At 38.7% G+C, this 21,386-nt stretch overlaps 4 protein-coding genes across 7 annotated transcripts in view; 1 reads left to right on the top strand and 3 right to left on the bottom strand.

Annotated features, from left to right (window-relative positions):
* The first annotated feature begins 244 nt into the window (after positions 1-244).
* LOC122825659 (interferon-induced protein 44-like) lies at positions 245-5,747 on the top strand. 3 transcript variants are annotated; one of them, XM_044107160.1, is made up of 14 exons: positions 245-314; positions 557-610; positions 765-927; positions 1,449-1,481; positions 1,570-1,603; positions 1,721-1,916; positions 2,204-2,362; positions 2,463-2,622; positions 2,777-2,877; positions 3,051-3,204; positions 4,606-4,683; positions 4,837-4,949; positions 5,110-5,173; positions 5,390-5,747. In XM_044107160.1, exons 3-14 carry the CDS (start codon positions 897-899, stop codon positions 5,656-5,658), a joined length of 1,392 nt encoding a protein of 463 aa, XP_043963095.1. In that variant the 5' UTR covers positions 245-314; positions 557-610; positions 765-896; the 3' UTR covers positions 5,659-5,747. The 3 variants fall into 3 exon arrangements, with proteins under 3 accessions (XP_043963095.1, XP_043963096.1, XP_043963094.1); XM_044107159.1 differs by having other exon boundaries at positions 249-314; positions 2,451-2,622; XM_044107161.1 differs by lacking the exon at positions 765-927 and having other exon boundaries at positions 248-314; positions 2,451-2,622.
* Positions 5,748-8,789: 3,042 nt separating this feature from the next.
* Positions 8,790-14,680, bottom strand: LOC122825662 (interferon-induced protein 44-like). Of its 2 annotated transcripts, XM_044107164.1 has the most exons (9): positions 14,666-14,680; positions 11,002-11,072; positions 10,771-10,833; positions 10,661-10,694; positions 10,261-10,456; positions 9,805-9,963; positions 9,536-9,710; positions 9,284-9,384; positions 8,790-9,102 (listed from the first exon to the last, which is right to left on the bottom strand). In XM_044107164.1, exons 3-9 carry the CDS (start codon positions 10,829-10,831, stop codon positions 8,944-8,946), a joined length of 885 nt encoding a protein of 294 aa, XP_043963099.1. In that variant the 5' UTR covers positions 10,832-10,833; positions 11,002-11,072; positions 14,666-14,680; the 3' UTR covers positions 8,790-8,943. The 2 variants fall into 2 exon arrangements, with proteins under 2 accessions (XP_043963099.1, XP_043963098.1); XM_044107163.1 differs by lacking the exons at positions 11,002-11,072; positions 14,666-14,680 and having other exon boundaries at positions 10,771-10,944.
* A 2,521-nt stretch (positions 14,681-17,201) lies between these two features.
* On the bottom strand, positions 17,202-18,921 carry LOC122825663 (claudin-20-like). Its single transcript, XM_044107165.1, has one exon. It carries the CDS (start codon positions 18,896-18,898, stop codon positions 18,128-18,130), a length of 771 nt encoding a protein of 256 aa, XP_043963100.1. The 5' UTR covers positions 18,899-18,921; the 3' UTR covers positions 17,202-18,127.
* LOC122825661 (rho guanine nucleotide exchange factor TIAM2-like) overlaps positions 17,202-21,386 on the bottom strand; it is a 45,712-nt gene continuing 41,527 nt past the window's right edge. Inside the window, exons 25-26 of the mRNA XM_044107162.1 lie at positions 20,489-20,679; positions 17,202-17,391 (exon numbers count right to left, since the gene is read on the bottom strand). The gene's annotated coding sequence lies outside the window, so the exon portion shown is untranslated. The remainder of the gene's footprint in view (positions 17,392-20,488; positions 20,680-21,386) is intronic.

Here is a 21,386-nt window from a genome sequence, read left to right on the forward strand (position 1 = left end):
AATAACCATATTAAACTTCTAACTCACAAGCTGGCTAAATACATTTAGTTTAATAACAATGTCCTTTTATAATGAAGTTAATTTTATTTAGGTAAGAAAAACATAATATTTTTATAAACTGACATATTTCTAAAAAGCATATGTTAATTTGTTTATTAATTCTTTGTATTGATTTTGTCTAGTCCAGAAGTTTTTTTTCCAGTCATTTATTGGTTTATCAGTTTCTGTTAACGCTGCTCCTGACGGTTACCGGTTACCATAGCAACCGGTAACCGACAGCTCCTCCCCCTTTTCTGTTGCCGCCTGTAACTCTGGTACCGGCTCTGTTTTCTTTACAAATATTACATTTTAGCATATATTTGAGACAAATGTAATTATATACAGAGTTTCATGGATAGTTTTGCCATGTTTTGTAAATGTTTTTAACTGTTATTATTAATTTCGTTCATTTTAGCTATGTTTAATGTTACAACTGTTAACTGTTGCTAACTGTTCATTGGGGCTAATGCTCTGTAGTTTGTTTATGTTTATTTGTTGTGTTTTATTTAATGTACAGGCGCAGAACAGCTGGACGGATGTGAACCACCAACCTAACGTCCTGGTTTGTTAGGTATGTTTTCATTTTTGATTGAAAGTAAGGTTTCAGTTATCAAATACGATCGTCTTTGAACAGTCTTTGAATGTTATATATGTGATTTCATTTACTGTACTAAAAATAAATATTCACTGCTACTTTTGAACAAATGTGTGTAAATATTTCAAAGGTACATCTCATGAACTATGATCGGACAGATATATAGTTCTATATGACCAGAACACAACACGATCTTACACAGCTACTGGTTCACCTCAAAGGATCCAGCAACAAATGCTAAGGCTAGTTAGCATGGGCACAGATGATGACGGAAAAACGGTTTTCTCTTAACAGTAAGTTGTTTCTCTTCCATTAGCTGCATGGACACAAAGCTGATTGACAGCACTAAGCCCCGCCTCCTGGCTCTGATTGGTTGTTTTTGGTCAAAGCGTTGCATTTCTGCAGAAGGCAGTAGTAGCTCAGGGAGGAGATGGAGGAGATGGAGGAGATTGATCTTTTCTTAAAGTATCTGTCTCATTAAACTGTCACAACATGGTAACAGTTTTAACAAATATGAAAAAATCGTTTTTTGAGAAGCTACATACTGCAGTTAAAGAGTAATTTATCAATAAGGTTTAGGAAATGAAAAGACAAAGGAGTTCCTCTAAATGTTTTACTCTGTTATATATTTTCAGCCAGAAAGGTATCTGTCCATTTTACCTTCTAAAGTCTAAAATCTCCAATCTGAATATAATGAGATGTTAATCCTGAACCACGAAAAGTGAAAGTAAACTGCATATAACTGCATTTACTAAAAGTGATTTGATTTCTAATGTTAAAACAAGATAAAACTCAAAATGTGTCTTTGTTTCAGATATGAGACGTTACTCCAAAGCTGTTCGTCCACGTAAGTTTGCTTAAAACTGATATATTTTTTATTATTATAAATGATGTCATTTGATGAAATTAATTTAATGTTTTTCTGTATTTGACAGTTCTTGAAAAACCATGGCTGCAGATGGACTGGGAGTGAGTGTCGACTTAATAATAAATAAAAACTTCAAACCTGTGTTACCTCATCAAACATGTCCAGTCATTCAGTCAGTTACAGCTAGGGGGCGATGTGATGTTTGTTTTCCTGAGCAGAGACAGGGAGGCTGACCTGCAGTTCATCAACGACTACAGACCTGCAGGTGGCCAACGGCAGTTCAGGATTCTTCTGCATGGACCAGTTGGAGCTGGAAAGTCCAGTTTCATCAACTCCGTCTTCAGCGTGTTGGAGGGTAAAATCTGTCACAAGGCGACTGCGTGCAACATCACTCAGACCACCTTCACCAAGAAGGTAAAAGGGAAATGTGTGATTCATTTAAGAGAAGAAAATATTTTCATTCTCTATCTTGTAACTCTCATCTTTAGTTCTGCACTGATCTAAGGAGTGATGACTGATTTACTGTTAGACCAAAATAAAACGTTCACTTCACTTCTCCCATTCAGATCTGATATAAAATAACTTGTCTGAAATTCTCCATCATAATTTTCACACAAATGTTACACTTAAACTAAATAAACTGATTAAAGGACAAAATTAAAAGTTTATTCCTAATATTACTTTTTTTTCCTGGTTAACAGTACATAACCTACAAGATTAAAAAAGGAGACCACCAAAACGTGTATCCTTTTGTACTGAACGACATGACAGGTTTGAGCAACATCAACTGGAAACACAGACGAGTCTATGAGAAGGACATGAGAATGGCCATGAAGGGACACATCAAGGAAGAGTATAAAGTAAGGTTTCTGCTGCAGCTATGAAAAAACTAAACGGGGAATAAATTCATATAATTTCTTATTGCTGCAACTATTTAACTGTTTCCAGTTCCACCCTCAGAGTGCGTTGTCCGAAACCGATCCGTTCTTCAACCGGAATCCAACTATCAACGACAAAGCTCACATCCTGGTTACTGTCTTTGATGCCAGCACAATAAATCAGCTGGAGGAAACTGTAGCAGAGACAATTCAGGAGATCAGAGACGAAGCCACTGAGCTGGGTGAGAGACACACCAAGACCAGCACGAAGTCACCTAACCATGGATAGGTCCAGAAAACCCAAAACAAACTAAAAACTGTTGTGTTTTATGTATTTATCAGTCCACAGAACTTTATATTGTGTAACAGTGAGATGCGAGTTGTTTTGCTCTGCAGGGATTCCTCATGTGGCCATTCTCTCCAAAATTGATGAGGCCTGTCCTGAGATCAGAGACGATATAAAAAATGTCTGCCAGAGCCGGGTGCTACAGGAAAAGGTAAATTATTCCTGTTGTACTGTTACTGCTTATGGTACATACTCAACAAGCTTCTTTAAATGCACAATATAGAATTTTTCTGCAATAAAGAACTTTATAAAATAGTTAATTTTATTATCTTTGGTTAATCTTTTCCTGCTGTTTTGTGATCTATTCTGGTTTTTTCCTTGCAGATTCAGATCCTCAGCAAACTGGTGGGCATCCCAGAGAACTGCATCTTCCCTGTGAAGAACTACCACTCAGAGAAGAAGCTGAACCACGAAACTGACGCTCTGATCCTCTACACCCTGAGGAGCATCATCGAGATTGGAGAGGAATACCTTAGCAGTTAAAAAAGGACCTAAATATAACCAGTTGTGTCAAAGCATTCCAGCCATCATAACTTCTGTGTATTATCAACCTGATCTAAAGAACGACTGCACCCGAGTTGTGTTGGGAAAACTTACCACTACAGGGTTTATCCTGGAGTTTTATAAGCCTGGCAGCTGCCAGGCTTTACTTACCCCCCAGCTAGGCCAAGCATTGTTTGCTTTTATACGAAAATCTGCATCATTTATCTATTTATTATTATAAGCTGGACTGCGAGCGTTATGCTACTCTGAGCAGAATCGTTGGTTTATGGTTGATGCATTGAACAGGGCAGGAAGTCGGTGTCAGTGCACCAATCACAGCGCCGGCCGCCTCGCGCGCTGTCACCACTCAGTCTCTGAAGTTTGTCTCAGGAAGCCTTCTGTCACTGAAAGCGTTCAGCCGTATGGATATTTATCCCCTGTGATGTTTCTTTGGAGAATTCTTCATCAAGATATGAGTCGAGTTGAAAAGCTGTCAGACGTGCGCGTTGAGCGAGCAGTGATGATCATATTTCCGTGTGAACAAAGAATTATGTGCAACGTGTGTATTGACATCTCAACATGCTGCCCAGTTCGCCGGCTCTGTTTCCGCGCTGATAAAGTTTATGTTTCTGTTCCGGCTCAGACGTCACGTTCCCCTCGTACTCATGCAGCACGCTGGATTCCTCTATTTTGTTTGTTTTCCTGTTTTTGCAGTGATGATGCATCAAACTGCACCATATCAAACCCTGTAGAGCAGTTTGGCCACGCCCACTTTCAATTCCACTGTAATCTAAAAATTACATGCCGGGGACAATGTTGGGTGAAGTCTGAAGAGTTTTTAATATGCTAAAGCCTCCAACAAGCTGTGGTTACAATAAGCCTTCACAGCTCTTAGTTTTACTCCCTCCAGAACATCTCAGATTTCAAAATACACAAAAAGAATCAGTTAAATAAACAGAAAGACAAAAGATAAAGTTTTTAAGTTTGAGAGGCATCAACCTGTAAGGATAGCCGATGGATGGAGGTTTTATTTTGAATGTTTGTTTATTTCTGGTTAACAGCATTAAAACAGAGAACAGGGTGACATGAATCCTTTGGTAATAAACAACATGACGGGTCTGAGCAACATCAATCTGAGAGGCAGAAGAGATCATGATAAAGACAGGAAAGGTCATGAGGGACATAAAGGATGGACACAGTGAGGTCTCTGCTGCTGAAGGAGAATAAAGAACAGACCATAATTTATTATTACTATTAAATTATTATCTATTATAATAATTTATAATTCTATTAAAACTGTAACTGTTTTCAGTTCAGCTCTGATTGGTTTGTCAAAAAAAGATCCGCCCAACAACCAGAATCCACCAATAAAATCTCATCCTGGTTTCTGTCTTAGATGGTAAAAGATCAAATCTGCTGGGAGGAGCTGCAGCGGAGTCACATCAGGACATCAGAAAGGGAAGAACCGATCCGGGTGAGAGGAAACATCACACTGAACAACAACAAAACATTTAAATTATTCTACTTTCAATAAAGTTACTAAAAAATGCTAATTTAATACATTTAGCATAATTTATTAAACCCCAGAACTTAAATGTGTAATATTAATAAGTGACTTCCTGTGAAGTTCTGCCTGCAGGGACTGCTCATGTGGCCGATCTGACCAAAACTGATGACGTCTGTTCTGAGATCAGCAGTGATGAGATAAATGTCTGCAGGACCCCGGAGCTGCAGGAGAAGGTCAATTATTCTGTTACTTCACATGGTTCATAATCATATGAACCATATGATTAGTTTCTATAAAATAATTCAACAGCTTCATTAAATCATCAGCTTTAGCGTTTTTAGTCCGTCTTTGTGATTTATTTTTTCTAATTTGATCTGTTGTTTTTATTTGCAGGTTCAGAACTCCAAAAAACCAGTGAAAATCCCAGAGAGCGTCTACCCTGTGAAGAACTACGACTGTGAGAAAGAGTTAAAAATGATCATAGTAACAAATTATCATTAATGTCTCAGAAACTTTCTAGCAAAAACAAGATAGTGTCTGAACTTAAAAAGTCAAAAATTTACTGGAAAATAACAGCAAAATTTGAGTTTCAGAAGAAAAGTTTCTGTTTTATCTCAAAAATTTTGAGCTTTTTGGCAGAAATTGACAAATTTTTTATTGTTTTTTTTGTCAGGCGTCAGAAGTCAAGCAGAACCAGATGAAGACTCTGCTTCATGTGAGAAATGCTGCTGGGTTCTGAAAGAGCGAACCCGATCCAGTCTGAAGCGCACACAGCTGCACTGGGAATACCCCGGAAAGGACGGGCAGGGGAACGTGGTCGGACAGCAGCAGCACTCTGACGTCATGATGAGATCAAAATCAGACGGAAACCTTCCACCACAAAGTGACTCAGGTCTAAATATGAGAATAAATCTGACCCTCAGACGTTCAGTGGATAGTTAGGATTAAATCTGAACTTTGGGATCTTGAGAGGAAACAACTAGAGCTTCATTTCTGTCATCAGATATTAAATAAAAACACACAAAACCAGAGTTTGATGTTGTTCTGTTAGGATGAATATGGAGGCGGCAGCAGTGATCAAAACTGAAGTGCATTTTTTCTTCTGACGTCTTAAATCTGAGTGCAACGTTCAGGCCCAAAGCCTGACTGGGATTTATTTTCATGTCTGAAACGGGCCCACTTTAGAAAATCTATGATTATTAAAATCATTTAATTATAATCATAATGTTACATCTACATCTACTGTTGTGTAGAGCTTGTAATTCAGTATATTTTTCCAATTTAGTGCAGATAAGATTTGCTTCACTGTGTATATTTATAGTGCACATCTAAAACAAGATTATTTTCAACAATACTACAGTTTACATTCTGTTCAAATAAGTGTTCATATCCATTCATCCACATTTAAAAAATGAAATAAGAGTAATTAAAATATTAAATATCAAATAAAAACTTATAAAAGAAAAGGTGCTGCACTTTCTTTTAACATTATTTTCTAGTTTCCATTGAAAGGAAACAGTTTCTTCACAGCTTATTTTTCACAAAGTAGAGGAGAGATCAGTTTCCTTTTCTGTAATCAATCAATCAATCAATCAATCAATCAATCAATCAATCAATCATATTAGTCTTCACAGATATCCAATCCTTATGAGAAATTAATAAATTGCTCCGTTCTCTACAAGTTTGTTTTTCATACAATGGCATCTTTCTATCATCTTTCTATCTAGAAACGACCCTAAAACATTAATACATGCATGACCAGAGGACTAATCTCTGGGACTGATTATTACAGTAACACATCAACATTTCTTTCTCAGCTCTTCAGACTATTGTATCAGAAATAGTGATTAACATTTTGAACCATTTTCAAAATGAAATCCTTTATAATTCTTAGTAGAAATCTCCTGTTTTTACAAAGTTTTTTAATCATTTCAGGTTGTAATGAATGAATCTTTGGACACTTCTCACAGAAAGCAGTTCTACACCAAACTCTTCATCATATTAATTCTAATAACAGTTCCTGAGCTGACCTTGGATATATTGGAGAACTTCTAGGCTGTTGATAATCCACTGGGTTACCATAAATCCTCCTCTGCTGCAAACAGCCATAAGATCTTTGGGAATGGTAAAGACACTTTCCTCTGATGGCAGAGTCTTTAAGAGGTCATCCATGTAAAAGCTTCTGACTGTTGGTACAACATCTGCTGAGAGGTTGGACTGGTTATCCTCAGCAGTCTGAGAGCAAAGCCAGCACAGCTCACTTTGCCAGTAAGTGGACAGTAATACTGTATTCCTCAAGGTCTTGTTTGAAATTATCTTGAGGCCGCATGAAACGTAGAAAGTTTACATACATACTCCTCAGACACCTTAATCTGGTGGAACGTGGATTTTATGTCTGCCATTAATGCTACATGTTTCTCACTAGAACCTCCACCAATGAGTTAGAAATGTTTGGTCCCTGTAAAAGCTGAATGTTTATATTCTGCTCTACAATTAAACACTACTACAAATGATTTTAATGCTGTAGCATCTTCAGCTTTAGTGTTGGGCCAACTAGTTTTCCATGTAGGCTGCATTTATTAAAGTCACTGCCAAAATGTTCTTTGAGGAGTTGCTTGGCCAGATATCCTCTTTCTGCAGTCATGTGAAGGCAGCTATGTATGAGGGCTCTTGGTTGCCCCCTGGTGTACTGTTCAAGGTACTACAAACAGCTTCATTTCCAGCTGGTCTTTGGCTCCACACAAAGTTCACAGGCCTTCATAAAGGAGCTGAACTGTAGAGGATCTCAGTCATAGATGGGATTTCTCTGTGTGGTGGTAACATTTGAACCAGAAGAGCTGTTATGTCATTCTGTTGTTTCAGCATATTGTAGAGGTCTCCAGCAGGTTGACTTTGATTTAATGGGAGCAGAATATTTTGAGTGGGATAAAATAATAGAAGCTTTAGAAGTTTGAACAGCAGGGGGAGCCGTTTCATTCATCCATCCATTTCCTGTTCACCCTTCATCCCTAATGGGGTCGGGAGGGTTGCTGGTTCCTCTCCAGCTACGTTCCGGGGGAGAGGTGGGGTCATGGGGTCACCCTGGACAGGTCGCCAGTCTGTCGCTGGGCAACACAGAGACACACAGGACACACAACCATTCACACACACTCACACCTAGGGAGAATTTAGAGAGACCAATTAACCTGACAGTCATGTTTTTGGACTGTGGGAGGAAGCTGGAGAACCCGGAGAGAACCCACCATGCACAGGGAGAACATGCAAACTCCATGCAGAAAGACCCCGGGCCGGGAATCGAACCCAGGACCTTCTTGCCGCAATGAAACAGCTCTGTGGAGCCGTTTGTGACACCAAAGTATTGAAAACAGTGTCCTCCACCTGAAGTGGGATGTGTATTTTGTTTCTTTTTCTCTTTAACAGGTATTCCTGCTCATCCAATACGTGCTTTTCCTTTAAAGCAGCTGCATAAGTCAAGATGCAACCTTTTCTGTTTTTATTTGCTGCTTAAGAAGAAACTTGTTATAGAAGATTCCTTTTGAGTTCTCCTGAAAGTTCTTAAGGAAACATCTGAAATGTTGTCATGAGGTTCAATCTGCAGCTTCTCCTCCATCGTTTTCATGCCACTGGCAGCTTTTGGTTCAGCTTCGTTATTATTTTACTCTCATTCTGTCTAATACTGTCAGGCCCACTGGCTGAGTAACTTTGAGCCCCAGCCAATGAGTAACAGCAACAAAATCAACACTCCACATTTTAAACATTATTGTTTTTAAAAATCCATCCTATATTAATAACTTGATGGGTTACATTATTGTGAGTTAATGTAGTCAAATTAACTTCTTGCTGATCAATAACCATCAAACCTGAAGCCTTTGTTTCATGTTTCTTGTGTTAAATGAAGCATTTTTCATAAAAAAAGAACATATGGATGCAATGATTTTCTGTGCAGAACTGATTTATATCTTTGAGAAGATTTGTTTTATGATTCTTATCTTTCAGGTATAAAATACCTGAAAGAAAACATCAACACAACATTCAAACTCACAGGTGCATCACTAAATCATGCAAAGTCTCGCTTGGACTTTAAAGTTTATTAATTTTATTTTTACAGTGCTGAACTTTCAAACACATTATGGGTTCAATCATGATTAAGATCATGTCAATCAGAAACATGAAGACATTCTGATGGTTTTAACATTTTAACATAACTGAATAGATTTAGGTCATAATTTAATTATTCAGTTTTTCATCTCCAATCTCAATGATGCGTCTCAGGATTTTCAGGACCAGAGCATTAATGTCATCGTTCAACATCATCTCACAGTGGTAGTTTTTCAAAGGGAAGATGCAGTTCTCTGGGATTCCCACCAGATTGCTCAGATCCTTAACCTGCAAGTTAAAACCAGGAAAGGTCAGATTGGAAGTAAGAAAGGGTGAAAGATGGACTAAAAATAACCAAAACAATGATTTAGTGAAGTTCTACTTTAAAGAAAATCAGCACTAATCAGTGTTTAAAGAAACTCACTCAGTTTGGACCACAAGAAGCAACAGCAAAACAGAAACAAATCACCTTTTTCTGAAGCTCCTGGGTCCTGCAGAACTTTTTCACATCTTTTTTGATCTCAGGATGGATTTCATCAATTTTGGTGAGAACGGCCACATGAGGAATCCCTGCAGGAGAAACACAAATTTACACATTTAAACTGATGTGGTTTGAAAAATTATGCAGAAAAATATAAAACAAATTTTGTTTTCAATAACTTTAATGAAAGTAAAATGACTTAAAATGTTTTTTATTGTTCTTTGGTATTTTTTTCCTCACCCAGCTCAGTGGCTTCGTCTCTGATGTCCTGAATTATCTCCACAACAGGATTTCCCAGGAGGATTACTTTATCGGCATCGATGACAGAAACCAGGATGTGAACTTTGTCATCGATGGTTGGATTCTGGTTGTAGTGGAGAGGATTATCTTTTGATAATGCCTTCTCAGGGTTGAACTGAAAACAGGTAAAAAGTTAAGTGGTCATAAAAATAAAACATCGTGGTCTGGTTTTTCTCCAGTAGTTTTCACAGCTGCAGCAGAAACCTTACTGTGTATCCATCCTTGATGTGCCCCTTCATGGCCATTTCCATGTCTTTCTCATAGACTCTTCTGTATCTCCGACCCCGATTGTCCAAACCCATCATGTCATTCAGCACGAAAGGATACATCTCTCCCTGGTCTCCTTTCTTAATGCTGTACATTTTGTACTGTAATCAGAAAAAAACAAAATGAAATCACAATGAAACCTCCATCCATCACCTGACTGGCTGATGCCTCTGAATCTGTAAAACTTTTGCTTTTGTCTTTCAGTCTGTTTATTCAATTGATCCTTTTTGTGTATTTTGAAATTTGTGTTGTTTCCTATTCCTATTTCACTAGAAGTGATTTTAGGAATATTATTTTATAACAGTCAGTCTGTTCTTAGATCAATGAAGAACTAGTCACAGGGATTAAAAGATAGAGAGGAAATAAGGATATATGTTAATTATATATTTTCTTCTTACCTCTTTGGTGAAGCTGGTCTGTCCGGTACTTGCAAAAGCCCTGTGACAGATTTTACCCTCCAAGGTGCTGATGACAGAGTTGATGAAACTGGATTTTCCAGCTCCAACTGGTCCTTGGAGAAGAATCCTGAACTGATGATGATCTTCACCTTTAGGTCTGTAGTCGTTGATGAACTGCAGGTCAGCTTCTCTGTCTCTGCTCAGGAAAACAAACATCACATCGCCCCCTAGCTGTAACTGGCTGTATAAACATCACAGTCCTTAACAAATGGGCTGAACTGGAACCTTGTGCTGAGGTAAAGTTAAAGGGCAGAAACAAGATAAGAGAGTCTTGAAGTGGAAATTATCTATTCAGTTTTAATAAAGTTGCCATGCAAAACACTGTTTCATCAACACTCACCCCCAATTCATTTCCAGCCATGGTTTATCAAGAACTGATAAGTGAAGAAATATTGAAATTACATGTCAATTATAATAATACAAAAGTATTTCAGTTTTAAGCAGACTTACGTGGAGGATTAGTGGGAGGAGGAGGAGAAACAGACCGATTGGACCTAAAAGAATTTCCCATAACTGAAATAGAGAAAAACATTGAGTTAAATCTAATCTAACTGTACGTTATAAATTTAACCAATAATAAACTCCATAAAGCCAACGTGATTAAAAAGTGATTTTAAAACACAGAATATTTCTACACATTGGGAAGCAAACTGATCTATGAATCTGAATGTAAAAACTTACCTTTGCAATGCAGAATCGTCTAACTAGAGCTGCTGACTCAGGCAGACTGGCAGCGTACGACTGAAACACTGCTGCAAGATACAAAACCTCTTAAAGTTACTTTCACTTGTGATTTACAAGAAGACATTTTACAAGTTTATAAGGCAAGATGAAACATGTATGACACTGATGATGATGTTTTCATTGCTGAACATTTACAATCAGGAAAAACAAGTTCTGTCTTTTGCCAGATCTGTGATCCTCCAATTTTAGTCAAAACACTGTTTCTCTTTAGGTCCAAAGATAATAACTTCAGATTGTTTCTGTTCAGCTGGAGAAAGTTTGGACACATCCACACATTTATCTGTTCTAAGCATCTGTTCAGTGATTGGATGGGGTCAAAGGTCATCTAGTGACATTATAATGTGGAGCTGTGTGTCATCTGCATAGAGTCAAGAAAACCTGAGATCATCCCATTTCCCCACGCTGGAGATTTTAGTTCAACAGTAACAATAAATAAAGTTACCTTTAAAATTAATCACAAATGACATTGAGGCCCAACAGTAAACTTAAACTGCAATAAAATAAATCTGGTTGTTTTTGTCTCCTGCAAACTTCTACTTCTTTTTTCTATCTAATCATAAGAAAACAGTCAGACAGAAAGTCATGAAACAGGAAGAGAAAATGTTTCCTGGAAAAAGAGGAAGTAAGTTTCCAGCCTGCAGATTTATAAAAATAAATGATATTATTCCTTATTTCAAAGCATGAAAGTTTTAAAGAATAAAATCTAAACATTTTGAGTAATTGGATAAGATTCAAAGTAAAATACTTATATTAATATTGGTTTACTTGTAATAACTTACATTTACATCAGTGGGAACTCTTACAAGTAAAACAAGTAACTGTAACTTTGGTATCAAATAATTATAATAATAGATTATTCTTGGTTTCTTTTCAGGAAACATCTGTAATAACTCACATTAAGATTATAATCAGAGTAACTAATAAGTTATGGTTATCATAAAATTATAAATGAATGATAAATCAGAGAAGCTAAACAATTTATAAATGTGATTTTGACATTGAACTTGAAATGGTGTAAAAGGTGTAACTGCAATTAAACATCACTGATGTGTTGGAGGTGGATGGAAGGTGAAAGCTTAGGAGGAAAACGGGAACTAACAGGAGAGCAGAGATGATCAATGTCTTATTTGGAAACAGATTGTTGAACAATTTAAACTTTTCAAAGAAAAGGTTGTGCAGGCAACAGATAAAGGAGGATCATTGAGCAACCAGAGACATTAACACAGACATCAGGACACAATGTCTCTAAGACAGAGATGAATCTGAGATCATCTGTCTGTCTGAGCAAACAGCCAATGAAACAAACAGCATCAGTGCTCGCCAATGCAAATGAACCAAAAGGTGGATAAACCCTATAAAAGGTGAGAGCAAAAGAGGAAACTTTGGTTGGATCCTCCAGGCAGCTTTGAGCCAAGATGGAGATGGACAAAGATCTCTGCAGCTGAAGAAGAGCCGGGGCCACAGAGCCGAAGACTGTCCTGATCATGGGGACCAACCAGTCAGACCAGCAACATGTGGCTTCAAATCGAACTTCTGTCATCAGCTGGTTCAGACCACAAAGACGAAGATGAAGACCAAGGCAAAGAACAAAGACAAAGAAGAAGAACGGTGACTTCCTTCCATGAGGTCAGGGCATCTACATCTCAACGGACCAGAAAGATGGTGAGACAAGATGAAGGGAGATTCAGAGCTGCAAGACAAGAAGCTGAGGAACGTTACACACATGAGGAAATCACCCTGAGACCTGCTGCTCTGAGTCAGGACTGTTCCTGCCAGCACCCAAGTCCTGTGTGACCTCACCATCCAGGGGGGACGTTACACAACAATAATAGTTATGGTAGCTAATCCTGCTTCCTATTATAACATTTTAACCTGAGCCATGATAGCTCAGGTTAAAATGTACCCCATGTGACTTGTGCCTTGGCGTTCCCCACACATTGCTTCTGTCTGCTTTGATATCTTAACTGATATAAATACAACCAGGCAGTTTTCTAAGCAGTATGTGACATGTCACAGCGGGCAGTAACACGCTCTAAGATGCACAGGAACGCTGTCAGGAAATTTAGAGGATCACAAATCTGACAAAAGAAAACAGTTTGAGAGATTCAGGAAAACACAAACAGCCCAAAAATACATTGAAGTAATAAATTCCTGTCTCCTGATTATAAATGTTCAGTGAAATAAGTCATAAATATTTCTTTACATGCCAACTTCTAATGTGTCTTCTGGTAAATCACATGATTACGAGAAACGAAAGTAAACTGGATCAAGATGTTTTCATGTTTTTTCTGACTGCAGAGTTTCAGTCGAACACTAACAGGGAATCTGTGCATCATCAGATCCAGTTACATCAGTTTGCATTGTAATGGTTGTTTTTTTACTTTCAGGTTTATCAATCATCTGCTGAAGTTTAGAAATATCTAAAGTCCAATGTGACCACCTGTTCCCCTGGAAAATGTGTTTTAAACTATCACTTTTAAAGGACATTCAGTGATAGACTATCAAAATTTATTGAAATTAGTTACTGTGTTGTATTGTATTGCATGTGTTATTATCATTATCATTGAATTCACAAAAACATATTTTATTTTTTAGATTAGATTGAACTTTGGATGTTTATTTCAGGTATGGAAAGTATTTTTACCTCTCCACTTCCTTAAGTTTAAGTTTGCTTAAAACTGATATATAATAAATTATATGTATTTCAATATTTCTGTAATTTAAAGTTCTTGATAAACAATAGCTGGAGATGGATTGTCTATTCAATAATATATTGTATAAGAACTGTATTGTAACATCATTTCCACTTTAAATCTCCATTTTCTCTTTTCTTTTCCAACCTCAGCAAACATGTTCCTGTTCAGTAATTCGTCCATTTGATTTTGGACAGTGATGTTTGTTGTCCTGAGCAGAAACAGATGGACTGACCCAATGTTCATAAACTGCAAACCCAGAGGTGAAGGTCATCAGCAGTTCACGATTCTTTTCTATGGAAAAGTTGGAGCTGGAGAAACTGGTTTCATCAATTCTGTCATCAGCTTGGAGGATAAAATCAGTCACATAACGGAGCATGTGACAGTCAAGACAGCCTCATCAGACAGGTAAAATAAAAATAGATAATCAATCTGAGAGAAAAAAATCTCTTTATCTTGAAAAACTGAACTTGTTTAGCACTTTTCCAGTAAGGCTGTGTACTTAAAAACTCTCAGTTCATTTCCCACCACGGTTCACAGAGATCTGAGCAGAAAACAGAATCACAAAGCACTTAATAATTTTCCATATATTGTAAATCTTTGCTTGATGTTCTTGGTCTGGGAGGTGAAGATCCCATAACTTCAACTCAAAGCAGATGTTTGAGAAATCTAGAAATCTATTTCTAAACATCTTTTGTTTTCAGAAATGGCTGGACGAGTCAGAGGTTAAAGAAAACCAGAACAGAAACAACTAACAGTGAAACTATGGGCAATTTAATCAACTTTTGTTTAAAAATAGTTTGAAACCAAGAAACTAGTCAAAACTACGTAAATAGATTTTCAAAATGATTATATGTTTGCATTCTTCACGTCCTGTTAAATAAAATCTTTAAAAGGAAAGGTCTTACCTTCTGCTGCAGCTTGACAAACAGAAAAACAGGAAGTTTAACTCATCATCTTCTGTGTCTGGTGACCTTCTTCCTCTGTTGTCTATAACCGCCTCAGTAATAACCTTATCAATTAATGCATGAAGTTCAACAGAACCTCAGTTACTGGACCGTGAACCAGTATGATATTACTGCATCTTTGTTTCAGAACAGCGATACCATCAAACTGATTCTGTGAATCTGATTTCACTGTGGAGGAAATTTGATTCCGTCTGCTTTCAGGATTGTTTTAGTTCAGCCATACTGGAAGGTTTTTATGAATGTTTAACACTTTTTTTATGTCAGATTTATAAGTTCAGGATTTTATTTTTATTTTTTTACCAAAACATAATTTAAAGAAACTTAAATGTTTTGCATCAGAAAGTTTGGCAACAAACAAAGACATGAAATGAATGAGACTCTAATAAAGGATTAAAGTTTAAAACTGCTTTTCAATATCTTTTTAAAACTGTAATGAATTAAAATTATATTAATGTAAAAGTATTCCTCTGATAGCAATAATTTCTCAGTAACAACCTTGTTTTGTTTTCATGACTTTCCTGGTTATAATGACACAAATCAGGTTTCACTTCAAAATCCATTTTACATTAAATCAGCTGATAATCTGATTTAATATGATGATTCCTAAGTGTGCAGAGATGCAGCCCTAAGCTAAATGTATTTAATTTCCTTTGCCTACCATCCTCTGCCGAACAGCCAGGGAAGAAGTCGACGGTTCGTCTGACGGATTGGCCACCAATAACTGATCGATCCGACACAAAAACCTCACCTGTCAACCAAAGAGTCATAAAACAAAATGAGTTTCTAATATTTAGATTTAGAAAACAGGTTTAAATCCTTACAAATTCAGAAATGTACAAACTTCTGGTACCTGACTGGTTCTGTAGATATTTACAGATCAGTATTGATATTTTTTAAAATTTTAACAAATTAGTTTGTCTGAGTGCTAGAAAATGCTGAGTCAGGTGTTTTCACATAATTTTAAACCAAACTTTTTTCACCTGATAAGAAATTTGATCTCCAATAAAATATTGACTTTTTACTGCTAGTTTATTTAAGATGTCAAATATTATTATTTATTTTGGCTCTTCAGGGGGTAAAAAGATAAAATCTGTAGAGATATTTGATCGCAGCTCAAATCTGCAGCTAATTAAATATTAGAAGGAGCGATCAGAGATTTCAAACAGCTTTTAATTTGGCTTTGGGGGGTTGGGAGAATCGGCGCCTCCTGAGCTAATTAAATGTTTTAAACCTCGGCTCATTAAAGTTGTTCGTCCATCAAAGTGAGAAAAGAGGAGAAATGTGAATCCTGCAGCAGCTGCAGACGCTCAGAAACCATTCTGCTGATTTTTTCCACCTCCTCAGTCCAGTTTTCCCACATCTACTGACGGTGAAACGTGAAATGCTTTGCAGTGCTGACGACTGTTTTCTGTTCTGCAGGTCTGAAGCGTTTCCTGAGAGGCAGAGTGGGCGATCAGCTCAGCTGCCTGCTGTTGGCAGGAGTGATTGACGGCTCAGTCAGGCTGCAGGACGCGGCGCCCACTGAGTGTGTGTGACACCGTGGGGGCTCCAGGTCCATTGTGTCCTCCTGGTGCGGCTGCAGCTGGGAGGCGGAGGGGCGATGTGCAACCAACCGAGGTGAGGAGATAATGGGAAGCAAAGAGCATCATTACCTCTCTCCTCCCCCATTTATCCGAGAGGAAAAGATGGAGTGTTTGTCCGTTTGACGTTCTGGATGTGGAAAATAATTCACAACAATGCAGAATCTAAGAAGCTCAAGATATTTTATTGCTTCTCATACAAGCGTGTACAGCTGAAGCAGAAAGTGAAAGATTTCTAGAAATTATTGATGAGATCAGAGGAAACCCAAAGCAGACGTGGTGAAGAAGGCAGCAGCAGCGCTCAATAAAAATTCAACACACATTCAGAAGCTGTGATTTTCTCAGCAGTCATTAAAAAAGAAAAGAGGCTATCAAAGCAATTTCCAGCTAATGTCCTGGAAGGTTTCCTCACCGACCTCCAGAAACAGACCGACTGTCCAAGGCAGCTGGTGGTTTGTTAAATTCACCTTTTCACAAATTAATAAAGGAAAATCTGCATCTAACCGCTGATCACTGTTTTCACAATGATGTGGAAAAAACAAGAATCTAAAAACCTTCCTTAACAATTATTTAAAAAACAACAAACAAACAAGATGGTTCCAGTGAGACTGTACAATGTTTTCAATGAACTTCAAGTGTTGCTGTAGAATTTAGAAACAGAACAAAAAAATGATCAAAGACAAAGAAAAACTATCTGGAAAGGTTGCTAGTCCAACACTGCTTTAGCCGCATGTGTTTTGATGTCTTTATCGCCACCTAGTGGTGCTTTCAAAATAATCTGCACTTTAACATAATCAACTGTAACAAATTTATTATTCAGTGATGGTCAAAATCTGGAGAAACTGAGATAATCTTTAAAAAATTCTCAGATTAAAGTCAGAATTCTTTTTATTTTGTTTTCTGTGGCCCTAATCCTCTTCCGTATTTTGATGCTGTCAAAAAAATTTGACAAATGTGGACAAATTCTTCAAAACCTGAATTGTGATTTATTTTAATTTTTTTTTGCTAAAACAATAATTGTGGGAACATCAGACTGTTGGTGAATTTTCTTATTTTCCCTGCATCTTTTCTCTGTTTCCACAGAACCTGCAAGAATAAAAATAAATTATAATGGAAATTGAACCTAGAAAAATCAGATAATAAGGAAACAATATTTCACTTCATTTACAGAGAGTTACTGGATGGAGGTTTTGTGCAGAGATGAATCATGCATGATGCACCTGCACATTTTTATCTTTTCTTTTTATCTCAGCAGACAAAATTTTTAATCAAGCTTTAGTTTTGCTTTCTTAACTTTCCAGTTTTCCTCTGCAGCCTGTTCAGTCATTTTTTGTTATTCTCTCTGCAGGTAATAAAGGAAACAAAGTAAATAAATTTTTTTGGCTCTAGAACGAAACTTTTTTTTTCATGCACTGCAAGAACAAACAGCATAAAAATAAAAAATGTTGCCTGTAATGTTGCATTGGGGCCCCGTCCCCAGAAATGTTGGTTGCAGCCCTGTTGGAGCATTAGTTCTATCTGAAGGCAGAAAAGTGGCTGGAATAAAATGGCTTTTCGGTTTCAGTTTGAGCTGAAACGTTTTTTTGTCTTCGGGTTTTTGGTTTCAGTGAAGCTGCAGCATCGAGTTTTAAAGGTTTTCAGCCTTTTGTGTCTCTGAGGTTCGTTTTTTTTTTTCCCTTTAGAGTCCTGCTCTGTTTCTGAGGCATTCAGCTGAATCTACAATCTGTCATTTACAACATTTCGTAATTATCCCCTCCACACACCCACACACACCTCCCCCAGTTCAGGCGCCTGAACGCCACATTTCCCCTCCGCCTGAGCGTCAGACGTACTCCTGCAGGCTGTAGTTGTCCTTCAGGTCTTTCTGTGGGAGTTTCTGCCGGTCCAGAACCGTTTTCTCCTGCCTCACCTCATCCGTCTGCAGCCGCACGCTTTTCTTCTTCTTCTGTTTGGGTTCCACTTTCGGCTCCTGCCTCCTTTCCATCCTGATTGAGTCGGAGTTTGAGACGCTGTCCGGTCCGGAGGACCCGCTTCCTGGACAGGACAGACAGAGGATGACTCCTCCGGCCAGCAGGAACCCGGCGGCGATGAAGGTGACGCAGAGCGCGCCGCCGGGTTGGTACTTGCTGCTGTCCGGCAGGTCGGTGGTCAGGAAGGCGGTGATGACCTCGTTGGTGAAGAGCGCCGCCGGAACCAGGCAGAGCAGGCTGGCCAGAACGAAGCAGCCGCCCGCCGCCATCGCCGTGTGGCCCTTCGCCCGATGGCTGCCCCCCCACCGGGTGCATTTGAGCCCCAGCGAGGCGAGACAGAGCCCGAACGCCGCCACCATGCAGCACAGAACCATGCCGGCCCGCATCATCTGCAGCGACGGCGGCAGCGACAGCACCGAGTCCTTCATGGTGCAGCTGAAGACGCCGGAGCTGTACCACACGCAGTCCGCCCACAGACCCTGCATCTGAGAGATGGGGGTCATGATGCTGCTCCACGCGTTCACGCTCACCTTCCAGTTGGGCAGCAGCGTCGCCACGGTGGCGCCCAGGACGCCCAGCAGCGCCAGGGCGAACGCCAGGATCTGAACGGCGGCGGACAGCATGTTTTACCCCCCCGGCCCTCGGGACACGGGGCAGATAATTCCTCCAGCGGGGGGAGTGAGACGTGAGCGTGGGAGCGTGACGGACGCAGCTGAGGCTGGAAATCTGGAAGCGCCGGCTCAACGGCTCAATTGGTGATCATTGACTCCTAATTAAGTGCTCTTAAAGCGGCGGCGTCCCTCGCCGCCCCGCCGGACTGAAGCGATCCGTTTCCTCCTGATGCAGCCAAACATCTGGAGGAAGTTGAGCAGAGATGAACCCGCTCCGTCCAGCGGTGAGCGAGAGTGCAGCGTGTGTGGGCTTACTACCCCTCCGCCTGCCGTCTCCTTGGAAACCGGGCAGCTTCAGCCCATCCTGCAGAAGAACCAGCAGAGGAACCCGGTTCTGCTCTCCAGCCTGAAGGTCAGCGCCGCCTCTCCTCGCTTCCTGCAAACCTGGTGAAGATAAGAGCCGCCGCTGATAGCATCAGATCATTTGGGCTTCCAGAAGCGTCTTTGTCTGGTTTTGGTGATAAAGCAGAGAATCAAGGTGAAGAACCGCTGCAACGTGCTGATAAGGGTCCGCGGACCCGCCCGTCCGCCCGCCCACCAGCGCGGCCCGGCAGCCTGTTATTACCATAATCCTGCACACACAGCCTGCAAACTGTAAACACACATTTTCCTGCCGGCTTCTCTGGGAGAGAAGAAGTTTAAAGAGTCCGCCGGCGTCGGTTCTGGCTAATTGATGTTGTTGCGTTCAGGTTGAAAACTCCCAACAAAGAGGAAACAGAACCCAGACGTTTTGGTTCCCACCGCAGAGGCAGAGCTGACGTCTGTGATTGAATGCGGCCGCGTTCCACATTCTGCTGCAGCAGTTTGGGTTCGTTGTCCTTTCACAATAAGACGCGTGGATCTGCAGCAGCAGCGACGACGACGCAGAAACCCGACCGGATCCGTTCGGACAGAAAAACCGTTTCACCTGATCGGGACGGGATCGACGGGGCGGAGAAACTACAAACCAAGGACTTCTGGTAAAACAATCCAATGAATTAAAACAGAAAAAAACTAAATACTCATTAAAGTTCTGCTTAATTTAATGGAAATATTGATTTTTTTAAATTATAATTTGCACCAAAATAAAGTTTTCCTGCAGTCATAAAACAACAGGGGAAAATAATTAAATACAATTTAATTTTTTTCATTATTTTAGTTATAGGAACAAAGTTTGAATTGTTTTCTTACTGTTTTATGATAATCTGCCTGGAAGGCAGATTTCAGATCATTTATCAGAAAAACAAACATTTTAATGGGAAGTTGTTCTATTGGTTTATTTCTAATAAAATTAACTTTTTTTTAAATGGTTTTTTTAAATAATATGATAACAAAAACCTAATGTTTTTATATTACTTGTACTATTAAATCAAACATTTCTCAGAAAGCCATTAAAATTAATTTTTTTCACTCTTTATTCTTATGAGCCATGCATATTTTTATTTTTTTAGGTAATTCATACTGTGTATTTTATACGTTTATCTTTTTAAATTAATTGCTTGTTTTAATATTTTAGTAAATGTGTTTTAACATTATATTTATGGTCATTAATTTATTCCTGACCTGTCAGAATGAGTGATTCTGGCGCCGCGGGCCGAACCGAACCGCCGCCGTGTGGAAGCAGCAGTTTGATGCTGGTTCCACGTCCTGAACAGAATGTTTTAACCTCCGCCTGCTTCGTGTCGCTCGGCGAGGCGCCGCTCCATTACAGCGGCTCTCTGGAGGTTTGAGCCGACGCCTGCAGGCCTTTCGCTCTGCAGAAAACACACGGAGGACAAACTCTCATTTCTCCATCCCTCCCTCTTTCATCCCTCGTTCAGTTTATTTCACTCTGCTGGCTGTTCGGCCTTCAGGTTGAAGCTGGTCGACTTTATTGGTTTAATTTCTCAGTTTGTTGGGAAAAAACATTTAATGGAACTGATTTTTGTGCAGGTGAAACTCAGGCCTGATAAAGAGATATTACAAAGAAATTTATATGTTTTCATCATTTTTTTTCTTTGTTTCCTTTCATATAATTTAAATTTGGATTTTCAGTGTTTATTTATGATTACTGTACATTAATGTGAATTATTGGTTTATTTCTTATTTTCTGTATTTTACCAACCAGTTTATTTTTTTCTAACCTATTTTTAGTTCCTGTAAAATGTTTACTTTATTGATCGCTAAAGAAAAATTGCTATTTTGTTGACAAGCTACTCTAACACAAAGTATTACATTTAACACATATTAATATAAATGTAAGCAGTAAGAAAATTATAAGAATATACACATCAGTGTAAAATTAGAAATAATTTAAATATGACCTAAATAGAAATAAATGCAATTTACATAAATATAAATTTGTGATTTAGGATCACTTATTTTTCATTTAGTTTTAGAAAATTTAAAATTAAATTTAAAATTGTATTTTAATTGAATTCTTTTCCATGCACCATAAATCTGATCTGTTTATAACTGTACT

The sequence above is a fragment of the Gambusia affinis genome, linkage group LG22, assembly GCF_019740435.1.
Source record: "Gambusia affinis linkage group LG22, SWU_Gaff_1.0, whole genome shotgun sequence".
Lineage (NCBI taxonomy): Eukaryota > Metazoa > Chordata > Actinopteri > Cyprinodontiformes > Poeciliidae > Gambusia > Gambusia affinis.

What these genes read in the sequence shown, in the direction of transcription:
- LOC122825659 (XM_044107159.1), top strand. Translation starts at nt 897, where the DNA reads ATGATGACGGAAAAACGGTTTTCTCTTAACA. An exon ending in AAAACGGTTTTCTCTTAACA is followed by an intron (nt 928 to 1,448) that starts GTAAGTTGTTTC and finishes TCTTTGTTTCAG; the next exon opens with ATATGAGACGTTACTCCAAA. An exon ending in CTCCAAAGCTGTTCGTCCAC is followed by an intron (nt 1,482 to 1,569) that starts GTAAGTTTGCTT and finishes TGTATTTGACAG; the next exon opens with TTCTTGAAAAACCATGGCTG.
- LOC122825662 (XM_044107163.1), bottom strand. Translation starts at nt 10,852, where the DNA reads ATGTTTTTCTCTATTTCAGTTATGGGAAATTCTTTTAGGTCCAATCGG. An exon ending in AGACCAGCTTCACCAAAGAG is followed by an intron (nt 9,964 to 10,260) that starts GTAAGAAGAAAA and finishes TTCTGATTACAG; the next exon opens with TACAAAATGTACAGCATTAA. An exon ending in AGACGAAGCCACTGAGCTGG is followed by an intron (nt 9,385 to 9,535) that starts GTGAGGAAAAAA and finishes TTTCTCCTGCAG; the next exon opens with GGATTCCTCATGTGGCCGTT.
- LOC122825663 (XM_044107165.1), bottom strand. Translation starts at nt 18,898, where the DNA reads ATGCTGTCCGCCGCCGTTCAGATCCTGGCGTTCGCCCTGGCGCTGCTG.